At 44.9% G+C, this 22,893-nt stretch overlaps 1 protein-coding gene across 2 annotated transcripts in view; it reads right to left on the bottom strand.

Annotated features, from left to right (window-relative positions):
* Positions 1–2,207: 2,207 nt before the first annotated feature.
* The window catches only part of FBXL7 (F-box and leucine rich repeat protein 7), a 425,655-nt gene continuing 404,969 nt past the window's right edge, over positions 2,208–22,893 (bottom strand). Inside the window, exons 1-3 of one of the 2 annotated variants that reach the window (XM_020894887.2) lie at positions 17,734–18,251; positions 14,981–15,592; positions 2,208–5,553 (exon numbers count right to left, since the gene is read on the bottom strand). In XM_020894887.2, coding sequence (XP_020750546.1) covers positions 4,817–5,553; positions 14,981–15,592; positions 17,734–17,806 — 1,422 coding nt within the window. In that variant the 5' untranslated portion in view covers positions 17,807–18,251 and the 3' untranslated portion in view covers positions 2,208–4,816. Of the gene's footprint in view, positions 5,554–14,980; positions 15,593–17,733; positions 18,252–22,893 lie in introns of those variants that run through there. The other variant, XM_070476504.1, reaches the window with a different exon arrangement.

Here is a 22,893-nt window from a genome sequence, read left to right as displayed (position 1 = left end):
ATAGAAATGAGAAGATTTGGAAATCTTTAGATCAAGTTTTATTTTATTTTTTAATAATATTTCCAAGCCTTACTTTGATACGTGGATGATGTTGATTGCTATCTCCTGAACTCTAGTACTTTGCCTGGAAAATCCCATGGACAGAGGAGCCAGTAGGCTGCAGTCTATGAGGTCGCTAAGAGTCGGACACGACTGAGCTACTTCACTTTCACTTTTCACTTTCATGCATTGGAGAAGGAAATGGCAACACACTCCAGTGTTCTTGCCTGGGGAATCCCAGGCATGGGGGAAGCTGGTGGGCTGCTGTCTATGGGGTCGCACAGAGTCGGACACGACTGAAGCGACTTAGCAGCAGCAGCAGCCTCAGCAACAGTTTAGAGCTTTCACGTAGCCTTCCTGGATGGCCCATGAGATCTGCATCCTGCTGAAGATGCCACCTCTGTGCTGTTGACAGGCAGGGATGGTGAAACCTATTCAGCTCCCAAAAGACCATGCTCTTTCATCTCATGTAGTTTCAAATGCAAGTTGATCTGCTGACTTGAGAAGGAAAAAAAAAAAAAAAGACTACAAAAATGGACCTGTGGCTTTAGGAGATAATGTTGCACTCAAGGAAAGGAGGAATCATCACATCCTGGATGCAGTCTTGGTTGATGTGTCCCCAGTTTGAGTGTCTGGAAGTACTGGGTTGACCACAAAAGTTCGTCTGGTTTTTTGTACCATCTTACAGAAAAGCCCAAAAGAACTTTTTAGTCAACCCAATATTTTCTTGCCTCCAGTGAACAACTTTGCCCAGCTGGTGGTCATCTTTATGGAATGTGTCTGAGCTGCTCTCTGGTCAACGAGAGCTGTGTTTAGGCAGGTCTCTATGGTGTTATCAGCATCCCCAGCAGAGAGACAGCAACAGGAGCTCTCCTCTCCATGAATCACTCCTTCCTGCAACATAAAGAGCCACTACTGGTGTATTAGGGGCTTCCCAGGTGGCGCTAGTGGTAAAGAACCCACCTGCCAATGCAGGAGACAAGACCTGGGTTTGATCCCTGGGTCAGGAAAATCCCCTGGAGAAGAAAATGGCAACCCACTCCAGTGTTCTTGCCTGGAGAATCCCATGGACAGAGGAGCCTGGCAGGCTACAGTTCATGGGGTCTCGGAGTTGGACACAACTGAAGCGACTTACCATGCTGGTGTATGAAGCAAAAAGAAGAAACCATTTGAGCATACAAAGAGGAAAACCAGTTTTGTTTCACAGACTGTCTGTGTGAACATATTCGTGCAGTCTTTACCTCATCACTAAACACTGCTTCTCCCTCTTCTACTGTCTATTCAGCATTTCTGCAAATTAACTTCTTCCTGAACTAATCATGATTGCCAGCTATTGAACAAAAACACTACTTTCTGATGACTTTTCTGTGAAAATTTAGACATGGTAGGCAACTTTACTGCAAAAAAGTTTTTTCCCTTAAAAATATTAAACTGTTTGGTTTCATGTTGTGGGCTCTTGGATGTCAAATGTCTCAAAGGCTTTAATTCTCAACAAATATCAATATAAGAAATCACAGACCTCCAGGGCATATGCATTTTATTTACTGCAAACTTTATTCTGGGATCTTGACAAGAATTGCATGCGGCTACCTTGAGTTAATATTTCAAAGCAGTTAACAGTCCTGTTGGTTTATGTGATAGTCATTATGCAGCTGAATCAGGGTAAGAAAGAAGGAAGTTGAGGACGACTACTTTTAAAATTGGCATCTCCTAAAACATTTTTACTTGCTAAAGATGGAGTTTGCCATTCATCTCTCAGTACTTGCTTTCTGCCATACTAATTTCTCTGATCTAAAGGTTTGGGTAGGGAGATATTTGGCATTTCCTTTTTTTCAACCAATTGATAATTTTTCCTTTTCAATCAAGTTGCCATATTCCCCTTCTGGGGTTTTTTTTTTTGTTGTTGTTGTTGTTTTGCTATACCATCAAAAGGTGGGGTGAGAACTGAAGACATAAACTGTGAATGTAATGATTTTTACTTACCTGCTAATTTTTAGCCAAAGACAACGAGCTAAGGGGAATAACACAGCCATGGGTGCAACTTGGACAGCAGCAGCAGTGACCTGACCTGCTCTCTATTTCAACAGGAGGCAAGTTTCTCCCTCACTCTTGAGTTTCCCCATCTGAACATCAGGCTACTCTAGCCAGGGAATTAAATGAGGCTGAACCCGATTACCAACATATTGCTTTATTTCTTGGTGGTAGTAAGTTAAGGCTTTCTAGAGTCATACAGCACGCAGTGATTTCAACATTAGAATTAAAAAAAAAAAAACAATGAGCATTCAATTTAGCAGAGGCAGGAAGGAAGCAATGTTTAAAAACAGGTAAATTTCCTAGTGAGGCTTTTTGCATGGTCTCTAAAAATCTGCTGAGCTGTTTCCCCAGGAACCACTGTCATAGATTCATACGACAAGGGGAAGTGGAATGGGTGAAGAGCTACTGGGAGAAAGACAGAAACTGGGAAAGATAGGGCATGCCAGGTAATCAGTGTGAAGGCTGGGTTTGTCTCACGTTTGGAAGACAGTGTAGTGCTATGGTCAAGAGGTGGTGATAAAGATATTTGGAATGGGACACCCCCTCTCTGGTTGTGTGAGCCATTTTGGATCTTTCCTCATATTCTGGGAGTATCACATTGGCTCACTTGGAAGATCCCAGTACCAAGGGTTAGGGACGATCCTTTGTGACTCATATTCTGAAGCTTTGAACAGTGTCACAAGTCACACAGTGGGGGAATGCTTCAATCCCTTTCACGGTTCTAAACTTTGTGACTAGATACTCTCCCCAGCCAAACAATTCCCTTCCCCCGGTGGCACATGGCACTACACCTCCAAGTTGCTGATGGTGTTGACTGGAGAGGTGGCCATATTTCATGTGATGCCATCTCACGCTATCTCCTTCGCAAAGTAAGACAAAGACATGCATGGAGCCTAAAGTGGGAGTGCAGCTGCCAAGCGGTGTATAGGCTGGATATGAAACTGTTCCGTGTGCTTGGCTTGGAGACACCAGGTTCTGGGTGTGGAGGGTGGGTCCTCTGAGAAAGAAATGAATGAACTGTTTGGAAAGCGAAGGAGAAGGGGTGTTGCCAGAGAATAAGAGAGGTCATGGGCTTATTAACAAAAATTGATGAAATGACATTGAAAACAAGCAATGGGATTGTTAGCATCCTGACTTCGCATGAATGAGGATAGCAAATGGATTTCCATCCAAACAGGACCATTTAAAGTGTATACTTGGCAACAGCTTTAATGTTGGATATCAAAATCTTAGCTGGTGGACCAGCACCTACGTCTTATCAATGTGTTCCGTCTTCCATTTGTGTGGCACTTTTGAGTGGACAGGATTTAAACTACCTGGAAATCTCCTCTGCCTATTTGGGGGAGGACAGTCAGTCAGTGGGCAGGCACACAAGGTGGCAATCTGCACTTAAACACTTATGACTTAACCCCAACAGGCTTCACGTGATGCAGTCTGATGTCCAAGAAAATAAATAGATGGGAAAACAGAAATGCGATCTGAATGACAAAGAGCCGAGGCATCCGTTCCTGCCCGTTGCAGGGCAGATGTGTACATGCATGCCACGTGTGCAGTGACAGGGATTCAAAAGCCCCTGGAGGACATGTGTTCTCCTGGGCCTCCCTTGTTAATTAAAAATTGTGAGTGTCCTCCTTCCTACTTGGAAACACTCAGAAAGGTCCACCTGACTGGGGGAGGTGGGTTTTGCTGTGATTAGGAATTCCATCACCTCCATTCGATGGGGTGGAGTGGGGTGATGCCCAAAGCATGTGTATACAGAAGCCGTCCATCTGGCTAGGCAAGAGAAGATGACCAAGAGACTCGCTCATCAAAAAAACAAGCTGTGAATGACACTCGGATTAGGGATAAGAACATACAGGAGGCTGGGGTTGGCGCGCCTCCTGAAAGCACTCACAGAATAGATACCCTTGGAAGAGGAAGATGCCTTTTGTGCTGCCAAGGAGCTTGGGTTTACTGACATCTCCTGTTCCCCTGATTCTAAAGTGGGCATGAAGCTCATCCTTGATTAGATCAGAGGAAGTCCTCTGATTCAGGGTTGGAAGCTGAAGCCCAGAGAGGTCAAGTGTTTTCCCCAAGGTCACACAGCTAGTAAGCGGCCGAGCGGGGGTGGGATGGGAGGAACAAGGTAGGTCTCTTCCTTCACCCTGCTGACTGCCACAAGTGATTCTTTAAAAGGGTTTAGAAGTGCTGCGTATATAGCAGGTGCTGGGACATTTATTTAACAAGAATTTTGCTTGGGTATCAGATCGGAGAGTGTGGTTTAGGCCAGTCAAACAGTATAAAGAGCAGGAGGTGTGGACAGCAGTATTATTCTGATGATTTGTTGTTACTGAAGGAGAGGGAGGGGTAGGGTAGGAGGGATGAGGTGCAGAGCTCTGGGGATGTGGCCTGGAGGAAAGAAGCAGAGAGAAAAGGGGGCGTTTCTAAAGACACTGCAGTCAGCTTTCTGAGGTACGTGTATTTGAGAAGAGACATCACCACCAATGACCTGATTCCCCCCGCAAAAAACCGTTCTCTGGAATAGAAATGGGGCTCCCTCACCCTCCTTTCCTAGCCCTCTGTTGCCCGTGAGAAATTAGAAAGAAGAAAAGCCAGATCCCTAAGAAGAACCTTCCTGGAAGAAAGAAGCTGTTCCGAGTGGGTGTTGGTGCTTACATAGGCTGCTCTGAAAAAAACAAAACAAAAAAACCAACGTGTTCTGTTCAGGTCTGTACGGCGACAGCGACGGCCGGAGGCTGTCCCTTCAGAAGAAGGCAGGGTTGGTGTGCTCGATGACGCAGCGCTTGCAGTGGCGTTTCACGAAGCGCAGCGCCTCCACGGACACTTCGCAGTCCTGCACGTTCAGCATCTGCAGGTCGAAGCAGTTGGCCGCCACGATCTGCAGACCCTGGCCCGTGATGCTCTCGCAAGACTTGAGGCTGAGGCGCTTGAGATTGAAGCAGTTCAGAGCCAGGCACTCCAGGCCCGTGTCGGAGACCAGAGGGCATTTGCCGATGTCCAGGGACTTGAGTTTGGCACAGTTTTTGGCGAGGTACTCCAGGCCGTGGTCCGTGATGCCCTCGCAGCCCCTGGCGTTGAGGTAGCGCAGCTTGCCGCAGTACTTGGCCACGTAGCGGATGCCCACGTCGGTGACCCGGCCGCAGTGCGCGATGCTGAGGTACCGCAGGCGGGACTCCAGCTTGGCGATCTCGCGCAGGCCGAAGTCGCTGACGAAGCGGCAGTCGCTGACGCTCAGCTCCTTGATGGAGGCGCAGTAGATCATCAGGTAGCGGAGGCCCTCGTCGGTGAGGCGAACGCAGCGACGCAGGTACAGGTGGGTCAGCTGCGTGCAGTGGGCCGCGATGGTGTGCAGGCCTTCATCTTCCAGCACGAAGCAGTCCGTCATGTCCAGGTAGCGGATGGAGATCTGTTTGCCGTGCAAGGGGGACAGCTTAATGGAGGCCTCCCGGGTCAAGCTGATGCAGGTCACCTTGGAGCATCCTACACGGAGAGACAGAACACACACTCAGAACGACCTCGGGGAATGGGGAATGGTGGGGGGGCTCCTGAATAGATTCCTACCTTTCTCTGGATTGGGGTCTCCATGTTTCCCCCTTCCCTTCCTGGTCCCTCAGGAGAAGGAACGCGAGAATGGGCTTTCTGTGTTCATTTTATCATTTAACTACTCTGGGCTTAAGAGGCTTTGGGGTTTTAGAATCAGAAAGATAAGGGTTCCAGTGCTAGATCCATCACTGGTTGGCCTGACAGTTGGGGAAATCGGTCCTTCTAAGTATAGCCTTTGCTTTAAAATAAGGGTGCTCTTCTTCCCTGTAAGGTGACCATAAAGAAGACATGAGACCATGTGTGTAAATATCCCATCCTGGTTCTGGAAAGATCAGGAAGCTCAGGAAAGGTTAGTTCTTACCCTGCAGTGGTCTGGTAGCACTCTACTCCAAAAAAGTGAAATCGGAGATGGAAGGCTGGATCATGACCCAGCTTTGACAGAAAGAACACTGGCTTGAGAATCACAAAAGAGCTCAGGTCTACTTTTTATGGTCTGAGGCAGGAGGCTTAAATTTTCTGAGTCTCAAGATGCTCTTCTGAAATGGGAGTGAGTCGCTGGTATGCCTACAACTCTGGGCATATAATGAGGATGTAACCAGGTAATGGATATGGATATACTTTGAAAACCATGGGAAATATATGCAGTAATTAGTCTAACAAGGTGACCCTGTAGGGATTCAATTCCACCCTCTCTGGTCCAGGAAGAACAACTGTGTCATCAGGATTATCCTCTATCCCCTCAACCAGTTTGTCCTGCTTTTACCTGCTATGATCACAGCTGCCAGACACATTCTGGAACAGTACTCCTGTCATGCTCAAGGCCATCTCACTACAAGTGTAAAAGCTAACGTCTAAAGGGGGCCTCCAAGGACCTGCACTCCTCGGACCTTATGTCTTTCCCCTTCAACCCCACTGGCCTCCTTGCTAGTTCCCAGATGGCTCAGGTGCCTCCCTGCCTCAGCATGTGTGCACTGGACAGGGCATCCCTGGATAACGCCCTGGGTCATCCCCACTTTCCTAGGTCTCAGAGCAAATGTCCTTTTATAGGACAACTCTTTGTGAGTCGTCCTGAATGAACTAGTACTCCCTGCCTGACTCCCACTTATTTTCAGCATTCATTATCACTTTGAGGAATTATATACTTATTTACTCACTTTTATTCACATTTATTTATGTGTTTGCTCTCCTCATGGAATATAAGTTCCTGAGAAAAAGGATTCACACTGTTCAATGCTATATCCCTCATACCTGGTTCAGAGCTGGTTCTCACTAAGTACCTGTTGAATGAATGAATGATTATATAGAGTGTACACGGTCCCTATATATCAGGGCTTCCCTGATAGCTCAGTTGGTAAAGGATCCACCTGCAATGCAGGAGATCCTGGTTCAATTCCTGGGTCGTGAAGATCTGCTGGAGAAGGGGTAGGCTCCCCACTCCAGTATTGTTGGGCTTCCCTTGTGGCTCAGCTGGTAAAGAATCTGCCTGTGATGCAGGAGATGGGTTGGGAAGATGCCCTGGAGAAGGGAAAGGCTACCCACTCTAGTATTCTGGCTTGAAGAATTTCATGGACTATATAAGTCCATGGGGTCACAAAGAGTTGGACACAACTGAGTGACTTTCACTTTCTTTCACTTTCATATAGTCTTTTATAGGAAAACCTGATGGGATAATCCAACTTCCAACATTTAAATGTCCTCAGGATTGTGATTGAGGCTGAGGTATATCTAACATTGATAAACCAACTATTTTATAGTTAATTATAATGCCTTTTATTTCTGTTGAAAGATAATGTTTACAAAGTGCTTTTTATAAACATTTGATTTATAAATTTTCTTGATTATTGATTTTCTTGATTCTTTTTCACTTGATTCTTTAAACAATCCATTTTCTAGATAAGAAAATTAGTACTCAGGAAGATCTCTTTAGATGCCTCTCTAAACCTTGTTTCTAAACTCCCTTCCCCTAAATATGTGTGGGAATAGAGTTTATATGTATATATATTTATACCATATATTATATAACTATTATATATTTTATGACATATGAAACACTCATTTCATTATATATTTCAGTTCATTGTATATTACTATTTCAAATATGTACACAGTCTATTTTAGTATATGCACATACATCATTAATATACATAACCAAATACATCATGTAAGTGTATATGCATACATATATTTCCTTCCACTACATAGACTGTACATATACTTTTTGTTTTCTCTCTCCTCTGCCCAAATCCCTCTGCCACTCTAAAGCCAGGTGCCTCACCTCCTCGGCTCTGTGCCTTGGCTGATGATGTCATCTCCAAGCCTTCTAAGCAACCACGGGATAGTGCTAATGGGGATTTTCCTCCCTCTCCTGGCAGGTTGCCCAGGAAACTCTTATAATATAAAATTCAGGTCCTGGGAACAATGACATTCAGAAGACATGTGCTACCAAGTTGAAGACTTTCAGGAAGGAGCAAATCATACACCCCAGCACTGGAGAACAAAGATGTGGCTTGTCAGAGGCTGTGCCCGCAACCCCAGTGGGCTCTGTGGTTTTGCAGAAGGTGGTTGGAACCCTTCCACTGTCGCTTGGAAATCTCCCTTTGTTTTGAATTTCTTGTTTTACACTGACTGCAATCCTGCCTATGCCGAATCTGTACGCTCACAGCAGTGGCTGCCCATCTGTGATGACGGTGAAGACACTTTAAGATCATGGGACACTTTGTTCCTGAACTCTTAGTTCCAGTTTCCTATTTAAGAAAGAAATATCCAGTAAAACCTGCCGCACTCCAGGAAGGATACTCTATTCGGCCCAGGGAAATATTTGTCTGAGTTTTGAAACCGAAACCCAATTTAATGAAATACTAGCTTAGCTCAGTTTTGATGAAGACACTATTTTGATATGCTTGCATCATTTTAGGTCAATCATTTTAAATTTCAGCTTTAGCCCTTTTACAGATTTGCTAAGTTTGGGTTGAAATAAACTGATTCGTGGCTCAGTAGGTAATGTCTGTGGCCAGTGGATGCATGCATACATTACAGACTTGGAGAGAACCTGAGAAATCACTTCCTTTGAACTTCATTTTTTAAAGATGAGGCATCTCAGATTCAGTGAGATTATATGACTTGTACAATCAGACTAGGGAGAATATTCCTGATCCAAGACTTCTAATATAGCAGGGATGGTAAGAAATAGCATGCAATTAATGAATTGCATGAGAGATGTATGATAGATATACCAGCATGAAGTGAATACTTAGACACTGGGGCATCGTAAGTCTTGGGAGTGGGGGATTCTTGGAAGAGAGAAATAATTTGAATACACAGATATGGAACCCAAGTAGTATTAAGTAATAGCAGGGGCAAATTCAAGAGACAGGAAAGCATGGAGGCAGAGGGGGAGTGAGGAGTATTCACAGGATAAAACACAGGATTTTGTGGCAATTAAGATGGGAATGATCCATTGGGATCAGATCTTGTGGGCCTGCCTTAACATGTGCGGTAAGGAGTAGGGATATTACACAACCAGGAGTGGACAGTATGGGTTGAACAGATCTGGGGCTATCTTTAATTCATTCCAGATTTGGTTCAGCTTTCACAAAAATGCTCTTCATTACCACCTTCTCTCATTATTGGGTAATAATACTCTGGGATATAAAAGGATGATATCAGCAAAGGCCAACTACTGCCTCGTAAGTGTGTTACTGAATGCTAACTACATGGTTTTCAGCAGAACACACATGGGAGGATTTAACATGAATGAGTTCATCTAGTCCTCCCAACCAACTCAGTTTTACTGATGAGGATGTTTTAGTCACTGCACTATAGCTTCCTAACAACAACCTTGTTTGAACCTTTTAGAAATCAAGATGACTGTTTGGGGCTTTGAAACTCCTGTGTCCAACGAATTACATTATCACCAAGTACAGATATAAACTATGCCTCATTTTTGCCCATATAAAACTCATAATGAATTGAGAGAAAGAAATCTGGGAATATACAAGTGCCCAGTTGCAAAACCAAGCAATGCTCTACTTGCTTACACTCAAAATGCAGACACCTGGGAGGATACCCTCAGTTTCCCAGGGGTCAGGCAGGAAAGGCTTTACTTAGGGGATGCTTGCACTGGGCCTCCAGCAATGAGACATCTGTTAAGAAGGTTTTGGGGGAGGGGAAAGGGGGCAGAGGAGGGAATGGCATGCAGGCCAGAGAGATGCCAACACATCAGAGTGTGCAGAGGCATGGTGTACTTGGGAAATTCAAATGGTTCCAAGGAACAGAGCATTCAGGTTACTAGGGGCAGGGTGAGATTTGAACCTAGAAAGAACAGCTCATGAAGTGCCATATATGCTTTGCTGAGTGGCTTTTTTCCTATATGTCATGAGGAGGAATTGGAGATTTTATGCAGGGAAATGAAGGGTTAGCTTCCCAGTTTGAAAACATTCCTCTGGACGTTGGTTGTGTAGAAGGTGTATTGATGGGGTTGAGATGGGTATAAGGCCAGTGATCAGACAGGCATGTATCCAGGAATGCAGGTAGAGGAGAGGGGATGGACTCAATGTTCTGTGGGAGTAGAATCACCTGGACAAGATTCAACTGGTCTGATATAACAGCTTAGGTAGAGTAGTAAGGACTCCCAGGTCACCAAGTACAGGGGAATCTTTGGAAGCAGTTTCACTTGTAGTAAACACAAGATTTCAACTTTAAAAATTGGTTAGTTGTAATATATTCTATTGATGTTTAAAGATGTTATTAATTGTGATGGTTAATTTTATGTGTCAACTTGACTAGGTGACAAAGTGCCAAGATATTTGGCTAAACCTTATTTCTGGATGTGCCTGTGAGCATGTTTCCAGATAAGATTAACATTTGAACCAGGAAATTCAGCCAGGCAGACTGCCCTTCCCACTGCAGATGGTTGTAGTTGTTCAGTGGCTAAGTCACTCTTTGCCACCCTGTGGACTGCAGCATGCCAAGCTTCCCTGCCCTTCACTGTCTTCTGGAGCTTGCTCAAACTCATGTCCATGAGTGATGCCATCCAGCCATCACCATGTCCATGAGTGATGCCATCCAGCCATCTCAGCCTTTGTTGTCCCATTCTCCTCCTGCCTTCACTCCTTCCCAACATCAGGGTCTTTACCAACGAGTCAGTTCTTCGCATCAGGTGGCCAAAGTATTGAAGTTTCAACTTCAGCATCAGTTCTTCCAATCATATTCAGAACTGATTTTCTTTAGGATTGACTGCTTTGATCTCCTTGCAGTCCAAGGGACTCTCTAGAGTCTTCTCCAACACCACAGTTCAAAAGCATCAATTCTTCAGTGCTCAACTTTCTTTATGGTCCAAGTCTCATATCTGTACATGACTACTGGAAAAACCATAGCTTTGACTAGACAGATTCTTTTTTGGCAAAGTAATGTCTCTGCTTTTTAATATGCTGTCTACTAAGTTTGTCATAGCTTTTCTTCTGAGGAACAAGCATCTTTTTCATTTCATGGCTGCAGTCATCATCTGCAGTGATTTTGAAGCCCTAGAAAATACATTCTGTCACTGTTTCCATTGTTTCCCCATCTACTTGCCATGAAGTGATGGGACCAGATGCCATAATCTTTGTTTGTTTGTTTTCTCATTTATTTTTATTAGTTGGAGGCTAATTACTTTACAATATTGTAGTTTGTTTTGTCATACATTGACATGAATGCTGAGTTTTAAGCCAGCTTTTAGATTCTCCTCTTTCATTTTCATCAAGAGGCTCTTTAGTTCCTCTTCACTTTCTCCTGTAAGTGTGGTGTCATGTTCATATCTGAGGTTATTGACATTTCTCCCTGCAATCTTGATTCCAGCTTGTGCTTCATCCAGCCTGGCATTTTGCATGATGTACTTTGTAAGTTAAATAAGCAGGGTGACAATATACAGTGTTAATGTACTCCTTTGCTATTATGGGACCAGTCCATTGTTCCATGTTCAATTCTAACTGTTGCTTCCTGACCTGCATACAGGTTTCTCAGGAGGCAGGTAAGGTGGTCCTGTATTCCCATCTCTACGAATACACACAGAGACTGCTGCTTCTATTTCTCGGGAGAACCGTGTTTTCAGTCACTCAGTTGTGTCTGACTCTTTGCAACCCACAGACTGCTGCTCACCAGGCTCCTCTGTCCGTTGGATTCTCCAGGCAAGAATATTGGAATGTGTTGCCATTTCCTTTTCCAGAGGATCTTCCCAACCCAGGGATTGAACCTGAATCTCTTGCATTAGCAGGCAGATTCTTTAGCACTGAGTCAACAGGGAAGCCCTAGAGAACCATGACTAAACATTAGTAAAAGGTAATAAGTGATCGTGAATAAATACTAGAGCTAGTTAGAGTAACTTCCAGTGACTTTTAAAGATAACTTTCAAGGTGGGCATGCTAGGATGGGAGGGGCAGTCTCACAATCTCTGGGGGAGTCAAGCTCTAGACCAGTTAAGCTCTATACTCAGTGACAAGTATATTGCCACTGAGAAGGTGGCCACTATCAGAGGCTAGTTTCGAGAACCAAGGGGAATAAGTGCAGGTGAAATCATAGTTTCTAGATTCCCTCAGAACTGGAGGGCACCGTTTGGAGGTGGTGACACAAACGATGCTTATGACTTGCTGGGTAGTTTGAGTTCATCTACCTGAAAACACCCACCACCATTGCTGCCAATATCTAGAATTCTGTGCTCTCAGTGAGTTAGAGAGTTCCCCGTTTACACAATCTTTATTTACACAGATATCGAAGGGTCCTGCAGTTGGTCAGGTTGATAGGGAGAAGCTTAGCACGTAATGGTTAGCACAGGGGCCAAGCAGGGTCCACTCACTCAGGCTAGAAGCCCAGAAATTTCCATCCCCAAACAGCCCAAGCAGTTTCTGCATTTCCGAATCTCAAAAGAACTCCAACGACAAAATACAATTACTTGCAGCCTGTTAAAGGGAGAGCCCCTTTAACAAAGATGGGGATTCCAAAACTGAGTCATTTTCTAATCTGAGAAAAATAAAAGAAAATTGGGTGTTTATAAAAGAGGCTCACAGGGTTCAGAACCTTTGAATGTTAAAGAATCAAATCCCTTAGTCCCCTTCACCCCTGTCTTTTTTTTTTTTTTTTTTTTTTTAAAGAAAAGGAAACACATCTATAAAGAAAGCTGTGAACTGTCCCAAATCACAGACTTTTGAAGCTAGTTCCCACCACATCACAATGCTTTCTCTTTCCAGAATTCCTTGGGGGGAAAAATGTAAGAAAACCTCTTCGTTTCCTGCTTCTTTATGCCAACAGCTGCTCACGACTAACTGAACATACGGTTTCCACGGCTTTGTGCTGGAGCCAACTCAAGGAGGGGAGCAGGGAAAGAATGTACGAGGAATAATTGACTGTCATCGGAAATATTTTCAGATGTCGGTTTTCAAAAGAGAGAGTGAGCGCCGAGAGCTGACTTTTACCTCAGGTTTTGTTGGAGGATATCATTTACCTCAGATGCTGGTAAATCCCCAACTCTATTTCTCTGCCTGTTCAGTGGTTTTTCCTTTCCACCCCTCCCCAACAGTCCCCGAGGTTGTGGCTCGCGCTGCTCATTTCTTTAACTCCACTTGCATCTCACACACTCCAGCCTCTCCAATGTGCGTCTTTTGACTGGGTAGCGGATGAGATAAAGAAAGGCTGTTAGTCTGGCTGGATCCACGTCTGGCGCCTCAGTGCGAGTCTGGGCTTTAATTCTTCCTGCCTGTGAGAGCTTTTCAAGCAAAGCAGCCATGCTGGGAGTTCCTTCATTTTAAAAAAAAGAACTAAAGGGCTTCCCTCATAGCTCAGTTGGTAAAGAATTTGCCTGCAATGCAGGAGACCCCGGTTTGATTCCTGGGTTGGGAAGATCTGCTGGAGAGGGGATAGGCTGCCCGCTCCAGTATTCTTGGGCTTCCCTTGTGGCTCAGCTGGTAAAGAATCCACCTGCATTGCGGGAGACTTGGGTTCGATCCTTGGGTTGGGAAGATCCCCTGGAGAAGGGAAAGGCTACCCACTCCAGTATTCTGGCCTGGAGAAGTCCATGGACTGTATAGTCCATGGGGTTGCAAAGAGAATGACACAACTGAGCGACTTTCACTTTCAAAGGCTCCACTTGGTGGGCCCTACCCTTGCACTCTGGAATTAAGGATACTGCTTGATGGCAGAGGCCAAGGCAATATTGTGAAATGAGTTTCCTTCAATGAAAAATAAATAAGTTTGGGAAATAAAAGAATATTGCTTGAGAAAAGATGCAAAAGCAACCCAAGGCTGAGGAGAGTAGGAGTGAAATATGAAGAGATCCTTAGCCATGATGGATTTTCCCCAGTGTCTGCAAAATTTCGAGCCATGGTGACCATAGGCCACAGCACAGAATCAGCTTAAACACAGCTCTCAGGCTCCATGCAACAGTGACCAGTGGATGTCAGGGCAGTTTCTAAACTACTTAGGTTTGAGTTAGAGAATTGGCTCTCATTTATCTGTGATTAGATATTTAGTTCCCATTATCCATGGTTTGGGCTTCCCTGCTGGCTCAGATGGTAAAGAATCTGCCTGCAATGTAGGAGACCCAGCTTCAATTCCTGGGTCAGGAAGATCCCCTGGAAAAGGGAACAGCAACTCACTCCAGTAATTTTGCCTGGAGAACTCCAAGGACAGAGAAGCCTGGCGGGCTACAGTCCATGGGATCTCAAAGTGTCAGACACGACTGAGCGACTAACACCACGATCACCTTAAATCTATGGTTGCTCTGAAATTACTTTGAGAATTATGGGGAGGAAAGACACGCTTAAAAGTCACACTAACTGGTGAGCTTGCCTTGCTGCTCCAGTGGTTAAGACTTCGCCTTCCAATGCAGGTTCAATCCCTGGTCAGGGAGCTAACCCACATGCTTCTTGGGCAAGAAACCAAAAGGGAAATCAGAAGCTATATTGTAACACATTCAATAAAGACTTTTGCAAAGGTCCACATCAAGAAACAAAGCAAAAAGAGGCAGGCTAACTTGAACTGCCAGATACAAGGTGCCTTTAACTCCTCTAAGAAAGTGAAAGTGAAGTCGCTCAGTCCTGTCCACTCTTTGCAACCCTGTGGACTATAGCCTACCAGGCTCCTCAGAGGATCCTCCAAGGCAAGAATACTGGAGTGGGTTGCCATTTCCTTCTCCAACTCCTCTAAGAAGTTGACATGATTTGACGACAGGGATACCTCTGGCCCCCAGAATCATGGTTCCATAAAGGCAGTTTTATGGGAAGAAGAGTCACCCTGCTGAGCCCTGAATATCGCAAAGGGGGACCCTTCCCAGGTGTCAGCGTCCTCTCCTGCTTTGGGAGGATGTGCAGGGAAGGGCCCACGGATGGCCACCTACCTGACACATCCAGGTGCTCCAGGTTGGGACAGAGGGACACCACGTCGAAGACTGCCTCGTTGGAGATATTGTAGCAGCCGGAGACTTCCAGCCGCCGGAGCTCCGGGCAGCACTGGGCAATGGTGTAAAGACCTCGGTCCGTGAGCCGCCTGCAGCCACTGACGCTTACGGTTTCCAGCATGAGACAGACGTTGGGTGTGTCCTGACAAAGTCTGCGGGTGAGCACCTTGAGGGCGCGGTCCACGTTGATGGTCTCGCCCGTCAGGCGGATAGTCCTCCAGAGGCGCGGGTCCCAGGCCAGGTTGTACCAGCGGCGGCACACGCGCGCGCAGCGGCAGAGCTGGTTGGTGGGGAGGAACGAGAAGACCTGCACCATGGCGTGGTCCGGGAGCCGCTCGATGCTGGCCTGCTCCTTCTGGGGCCTGGAGGCCAGGCGGATGAGCGGGTGGGTGAGGCGGGTCGGGGGCGGGGAGTGGACCATGGCCACCGTCTCCCCGGTGATGGAGGACGAGGAGGTGGACGAACCCCTTCCATTCTGAAATCCCGGCAGGTTGGGTGGACATATCAGGGCTGGGCTGGGCGTGCTCAGTGTGCGCATGCTCAGGTCGGAGTCTGGCAAAGGACAGAGAACAAAGGGTTAAGGATGGACGGAGCGGAGGTGGGGCGGGGGGCGGGGTAGGAGGCAGGGAGGTGGCATCCTGTCCACTGACATCCTTCCTGGGCAGACGCCGGCTCAATCCCTCTCATTGGAAGCGGGAGCGCATGCAAGTTTTCCCCATTAAGAAAAGGGCTAATTCTTCACTATCTCCACCGGGGTGGGCATGCTATCTCTAAAGGGTCAGATAAGAAATAGTGGAAGCCCTGCAGGCCATCTGGGTTCCATCCCTGTTGCAATTACTCAGCCCTGCTGTTTTAGTGCAAAAGCTGCCATAAACAACACGAAAACGAGCCCAGCCGTCCTGGCTATTTTTCCATAAAACTTGTTCTGTAAAAACAGATCAGCCAATTTGGCCCCAGGGTTATAGTTTGCTGACCTCTGATCTACATTAACGGTGATTATCTAAAGGGCACAACTCCAAAGTTTCATTATTTCTATACTGGGAGAAGAAAGCTCATATATTGTGAACACAAGCTGATTTACTTTGGTTAGGCAGATGCTTACGCTTCATTTATAAAGGAGAGGAATGCCTTTTACAAAAGGCGAAGACCGGCAGGCCAGTGGGGAGAGAGCATTAGCTATCTTTGCCCTCACCTGCCCCCTAGTGTCCGATCCCCCATCTTTTGATAATGGTACCCCAAACTCAGTGATCTGGGTTCTGGAGGGCCACCCTGCTTCCTTCTTCTGTTAGACTAGGCACTTCAGATGGTATTTGCAGTCCTTGAATATCTGTGGCAATGTTTATTTTTCTTTCTTATCAATAATTCCTCCCTTTGCATTTGAATAATGTGACTTTTTTTCTGTTCCTTGGAACCAAAAAGGTCACTTGATGAAGAAGCAAATGGTTTTTAAATATATGAGGGATTGAGAGACCTTTAGAATGCTGCTTTAAGAAGTCTGCTCATTTCATATCCCTCCCCCCACCTTGATATATATATATGGAAGAATTTATTCTTGCACTATATAAATGTTTGTATGTTATACCTTTTTCATATTTAGATGTATAGATTTAGGAAGACATTTATTCTTTCTAAATATGTTTATATATTTCATACATACATGTGAATATATATTTTAATATATATACACACATGCACACACACATATATTTTATTTATATATTTATATATATATATATATATATATATATATAGAGAGAGAGAGAGAGAGAGAGAGAGAGAGAGAGAGAGAGAACCTCCAAAATACACAATTCTTTACCTGTGAAATAAGTGAATTGGTCTAGATAATTTCTAAGTCACTTCCAGCTCTAATTATAGCTCTAAAGACTTAAACAAAAATTCTATCCTTGTGTACTTTTTCACATTTCGTATCTTGGGAATTTTCATTCAAACACTTGTCTTTTCAAAGAAGTCCCAGTAATAACACAGAACACAAGAACTTCTGACACAGGACATCTCTGCTGTGTATTTGTAGTTTTCTCGTTGATAGACTTTGTCTATGTTTTCTTTTAGATTTACTTCTCTGTAACCTAACGCTGAAGGTGCCCTACACAGGTCACCACTTTTCTCTGGGAGCATCTCTGAATTATTGTCTGCCCCTCCCCCAGCCCCATGCACTTACAGACACGCCTTGTCTGCCTCTTGAAATATGAAACCTTTTGTGACTGCATGCAACTGCCACCCCCTCTAAGAATAGTTAGGCTTCCCTCATAGCTCAGTTGGTAAAGAATCTGCCTGCAATGCAGGAGACCCTAGTTTGGTTCCTGGGTCAGGAAGATCTGCTGGAGACGGGATAGCCTACCCACTCTTATATTCTTGGGCTTCCCTTGGGGCTCAGCTGGTAAGGAATCCTCCTGTAATGTGGGAGACCTGGGTTCGATCCCTGGGTTGGGAAGATCCCCTGGAGAAGGGATACCCTTTCACATAATTCACAGAATTCTGGCCGGAGAGTCTGACAAGACTGAGAAACTTTCACTTCACTGAGAATAGTTCCTTTCTGTCTTTGAGATAAAATGAATTCCTTCCCTTTTGAAATCCCCACCCTTCCTTATACCGGCATGTGTGAATTTATCTTTCCCTATTGCTTGATTGTATTATTTTTCTCACTTTTGCATCTCTCCCTGTACCCCCATAACCTTTGTCATGTGATTCTGCAGTCTTCCTAGGCAGAGTGTATTTCTTCAGTCCGGTGATGTGAGCTTTGGCCATGTGACTTGCTTTGGTTAGCGAATCTTAGGGGATGTGATTTGCCCAAAGCCATGTATGTGGTTGGGCTTGCCCACCTCTTTCTATCATCACCATGGGAAGTGTGGGGCTGCTGGGACTGGCAGGTGGCCCAGACCTGGGTTTCCGTTTCCCCTGAAATGGTGGGATTCCCCGCCCCCATCAGGTAACCTGGAGCCAGCCAATCAACATGCGCCTAGCAAGAAAAAGGGAACCTATCGGGAAAGCTGAAAAGCCCGCGAACGCCCAAGTTTGAAAAAAGCCCGCGAAGGTTTGGGCCAATAAGATTACTTTGCAAACATGTAACCAATCCGCTTAAGCCAGCTACCAACTGCTTATGCACACCTTATAAATTGGGTAACAGCTTGAGCTCAGCGCTCTCTGACCCCGTACCACTGCGTTGGACGCGCGGCGGGAGCCCTGACTCGAGTCAGCAATAAACTTCCCTTTTTATTGCCACTTGCATTGTCTTGGAAGCCTTCTCTGTTCCCGCTCAGGGATTCGGACATTGGGCATAAGAGGAAGAACATCCTCAGTTGGTCCACTGACCTTAGGATGACGAGAAGCGAATCACCTCATCAGATGAGCAGACAGAAGTGGCCTCAACCTGCAGCTTAGAGCCAAGCTCAACCAAACCTGGCTGGAGTCAACACATGCCCACATGAACCACAGATGTGTGAGCTGGAATACTGAGGTTTGGGGTGGTTTGTAATACAGTACCCCCATGGCAACAGATGATAGGTACAACTTCTACTGCACTAAAAACCCTCTGAGGCAGGATGAAACCCTCTTCTTCTTTGTGTCCTGGCGGTGCCTGGCATGGTTTACGGCACGCACTGCTGCTGTGTGCTCAGTCGTGTCCGGCTCTTTTGAGACGTCCCGGGCTGTAGCCCTCCAGGCTCCTCTGTCCGTAGGATGATCTTCCAGGCAAGAATATGACAGTGGGTTGCCGTGCCCTCCTCCAGGGAGTCTTCCGAACCCAGGGATTGAACCTGAGCCTCCTGCACGGGCAAGCAGAGTCTTTACCACTATGATACCAGAGAAGCCCTTATGGTACATAGTAGGTGCACACTAACATCTTGAATTTGAAAGGAAGCATTTATATGTTTTAAAAGGATTAATATCTAGCTTGGCATGTACTTTTTTTTTTTCTCACCAGATCTCTGTTTTGCTTTATTTTCAAGAAAATTCAGGAATCTGTGTTTTTCTGAGAAATCTCTTGATTTTTAAATGTCAATGTGTGCTCTGTCGCTCAGTCGTGTCCAACTCTTTGCAGCCCCATGGACTGTAGCCCACCAGGCTCCTCCATCCATGAGACTTCCCAGGCAAGAATACTGGAGTGGGTTGCCATTTCCTCTTCCAGGGGATCTTCCTGACCCAGGGATCAGTCTCGTGTCTCCTACATTGCAGGTGCATTCTTTACCCACAGAGCCATCAGTGTGTGTGTGTTAGTTGCTCGGTCATGTCCAACTCTTTGCAACCCCATGTACTGTAGCTCACCAAGCTCCTCTGTCCATGGGATTCTCCAGGCAAGAATACTGGAGTAGATTGCCATTCCCTTCTCCAGGCATGTACTTTTCTATCCCAGCTGGTATACATACTGCATTTTAAATCATTCATAAGAAAAGAAATAATGCACTTCTGTCTTTTGTAATCAGCGAAAATAAACAGTAAATCTTTAAGGAAAACCTTAAGTGTAAACCAATTAAGGGTTTGAAAACTGCCATCCAAGCTACCACAGTACTATTATTACACGAACTCCTAGAATTGCCTCAGAAGTGACCATTTTTCTTAGGAGGTTGAGCAACTTCTTTTGGATCAGGGAGGAGGGACAATCTTAGGTTTTCAGCTCTGACATTTTAGCAGTTGTGAAGGCTCTGAAATCTCTCTCCTGCCTGCCTCTGATCCGTTCATCTTAAAAGAGAAAGACGCTTAACTATTCTGCAAAGACCTGTGTAGTCTGATTTGGGCCCTGGAGGAATGGATTCTTCTTGTGGTGGGAGTGGAGGTGGATTCCTAAAACCTGCGTCTATAACGGATTCACTTTTCATCATTCTTTTATACTCCCAGACTGAATCATAGGAATACATCTAGATTGCCTAGCACTGCTGTGCATTTAGGAAGGCTCTTAGGTTTCTTTTTTTCTTTCTTTTCTTTGCCAATAATCATGCCCTGGTATTAATGGAGTCCACACGCATAAAGAGATGGCAGTCTGGCATCCCTGGGGGAAACATTCTGCCCTGGGAGACTCGGGGCGCAGTAGTGGCTCTCTTCTCCAGCTCTCAGCAGCAGGACTCTAGCAGTAATTCAGGACAGCAATGCACAGGGGGCTAAGCAGAGGAGTCTAGGAGATTTCGGCCAGGAAAGCTGGATGTCTCCTTTTGCCAGAGCACGCACCAGGATTCTCTCGAGTTCTTTGTGCTTATTCTATGTGTGTGCCAAGTCTCTTCAATCGTGTCTGACTCTTTGTGATCCCATGGACTGTGTCCCGCCGGGCTCCTCTGTCCATGGGATTCTCCAGGCAAGAACACTGGAGAGGGTTGCCATGCCCTCCTCCAGGGGATCTTCCTGACCCAGGAATCGAACTCATGTCTCCTGCATCACAGGCAGATTCTTTACTGCTGAGCCACCAGAGTAAAACTTATTCTACAGTAGGTCAAAACCCCTCGAGAATTTCTGACAGGATACAATCTGTTGTAATTGAATAAACTGCACTCAATAATTAGAAAAAGGATGAAGAATGATGAGTAATGCTATGGTCTAAATGTTGCTAGCTGTCTCACATTCGTATGTTGAATGAACGTTCACTCCCGAAGTGATGGTAGTATGGAGGGTGGGGCCTTTGGGAAGTGATTAGGTCTTGAGAGCTGAACCTTCATGAATGGGCTCAGTGCCTTCATAAAACAGACCCCAGGAACTGGCTCTCACTTCTGCCTGTGAGGTGACAGTGAGGAGGCAGACTTTTATGAAGAAGTGGGCCACCAGCAGATACTGAATCTGCCAGCATCTTGATCTGGGGCTTCTAGAACTGTGAGAAATACATTTTTCTTCTTTATAAGCCACCCAGTCTGTGGTATTTTTCTGTAGACAAATAACAACTAGAGATGTTCATGCCCAGATGTTGTCACAAAGAATCTTTTCTTGATACTTTATATGTATATATATATATATATATATATATATGGAAATATACATATATAAATATTTTTTTCACTGAACACATGCTCACATACACACACAAACACATATTTTTAATTTGGAGATAAATGTTATTATGGATAAAATACACATAGTTGCCACACAGTTTCTCTTACCGTTTGGGACTCAGAGCCATTTATTGCCACAAGGTATGATGTATAGGAACAAGAAGTAGCTTTTCCTTACAGAATGATCAAGAGTCCCAGAGAATAAATGCATGTGTGCCAGGAAAGAGAGTAAGGCTTCAGATTCAAAACGAGGACCATTTCTGCTACCAAGCTGTGTATTCCATGCGCACACAGCCCAGCAGAAAGACCGAGTGCTCTCTTTGCACGTAATTTTTTTCTCCTTTGTCATTTTCAGAGGACTGGCAGCTGAATGGACGATGGCAAGAGCTTCTATTTTTTCTGATACAGATTAGAAACAAGGATGCTGATATCTGATCCCTGGACATACACTCAAGAGGAAATGATCAAAGACAAATATTAAGATGATAGAAGACATTTGGAACCCTTCTCCTGGCCTTATATGACACTGCAAGACAAACAGAAGCAAAAAGAAAGCTGACTTTATTTGAACTCAGAATATAAATTCAGACTATTTTGTAGGAATGAACATATTTTCATATCTGAATACCTACTCCAGGTGAATTTCTACCTATCTGATGTCTTGAGGGCAAAATCGACCCACTTATCTTAGCAGTAAGATGGTCCCATTGGGCGACGACACAGAATAACTGAGAGGATATTATCGTCACTTTTAATACACTGTATACTTTCATATGCATTTATATAAATTAGCCATTATATTACATCTTTCTTTACTGTGCCCCTAGGCAAATGGCGAGCTGCAGGAATAACATATGGAAGAACTCCTCCCTGAGACGCATGATTTTGAATAGCAAAAGTAGCACTTGAAAAATTGCCTGTGCTCAGTTGCTACGTTGTCTCTGATTCTTTGCCACCCCATGGACTATAGCCTGCCAGGCTCCTCTGTTCCTGGGATGTTCCAGGCCAGAATACTGGAGTGGGATGCCGTTTCCTTCTCCAGGGGATCCTCAACTCAGGGATCAAACTTGCATCTCCTACATGGGCAGACAGATTCTTTACCACTAAGCCACCAGGGAAGCCCTTGCAAAAAGTACTAAGTGAAATATACATTTCCAAAAGCTTCTGTCAAGAGTCAAATCTACGATAACTGGAAATGGGGATCATGATGAAATGGCCCAGAGCAGCTTGTTTAAAAGCCTCCCTTCCCTGTTGCTTCTATGGTATCCACATCGCAGTGAGACGCAGGTATCACCCACACAGTGTTCTTGGCAAGAATCACTGCAAACCAGCATACGCAAGAGTCACTTGTATCAATTATTTGAAGATCAAATGTCCCCTCATATACCAAGATAAGGAATGCCCAGACTCTCAGGAGATAAATACATCTTCATAACATCTGAAAAATTTACAGAATGTTAAAAAGTAGGTGGCTTTTTAAATTTACCAAATGGCTATTTACTCTGCTGACATTCTTTGAGCAAATTTTTTTCAATAATAAGTACATGAATTGATAGGGAAGTCAGTTAAAGGTATACTCAATGAATTACCTCATGGTAGGTAGGCTGGATGGGTGAATGGAAGAAAGAATGGACACATAGACAAAGGAACAAGAGGAAACCATTATAAAATCTGCAGAAAGGGCACGTTTGGTTGCATATAAATATAGAAATGGAAAAGAGGCTGTCAATTATGAATATGTAAGACTCTAAGAAAGACAGAGATGAACACATGTAAATGTCATGAAAGCAGAATGGGAGAATTTATGGGGAAATAAGCAAACCATTTTTTTGCAATAAGACATGTATTTTGTGATCTGTTTTTCCT

Source organism: Odocoileus virginianus, chromosome 14 (genome assembly GCF_023699985.2).
Source record: "Odocoileus virginianus isolate 20LAN1187 ecotype Illinois chromosome 14, Ovbor_1.2, whole genome shotgun sequence".
In the NCBI taxonomy this organism is placed as follows: Eukaryota; Metazoa; Chordata; class Mammalia; order Artiodactyla; family Cervidae; genus Odocoileus; species Odocoileus virginianus.
The sequence above is the reverse complement of the archived record's forward strand: the minus strand, read 5'-3'. Positions and strand labels throughout refer to the sequence as shown.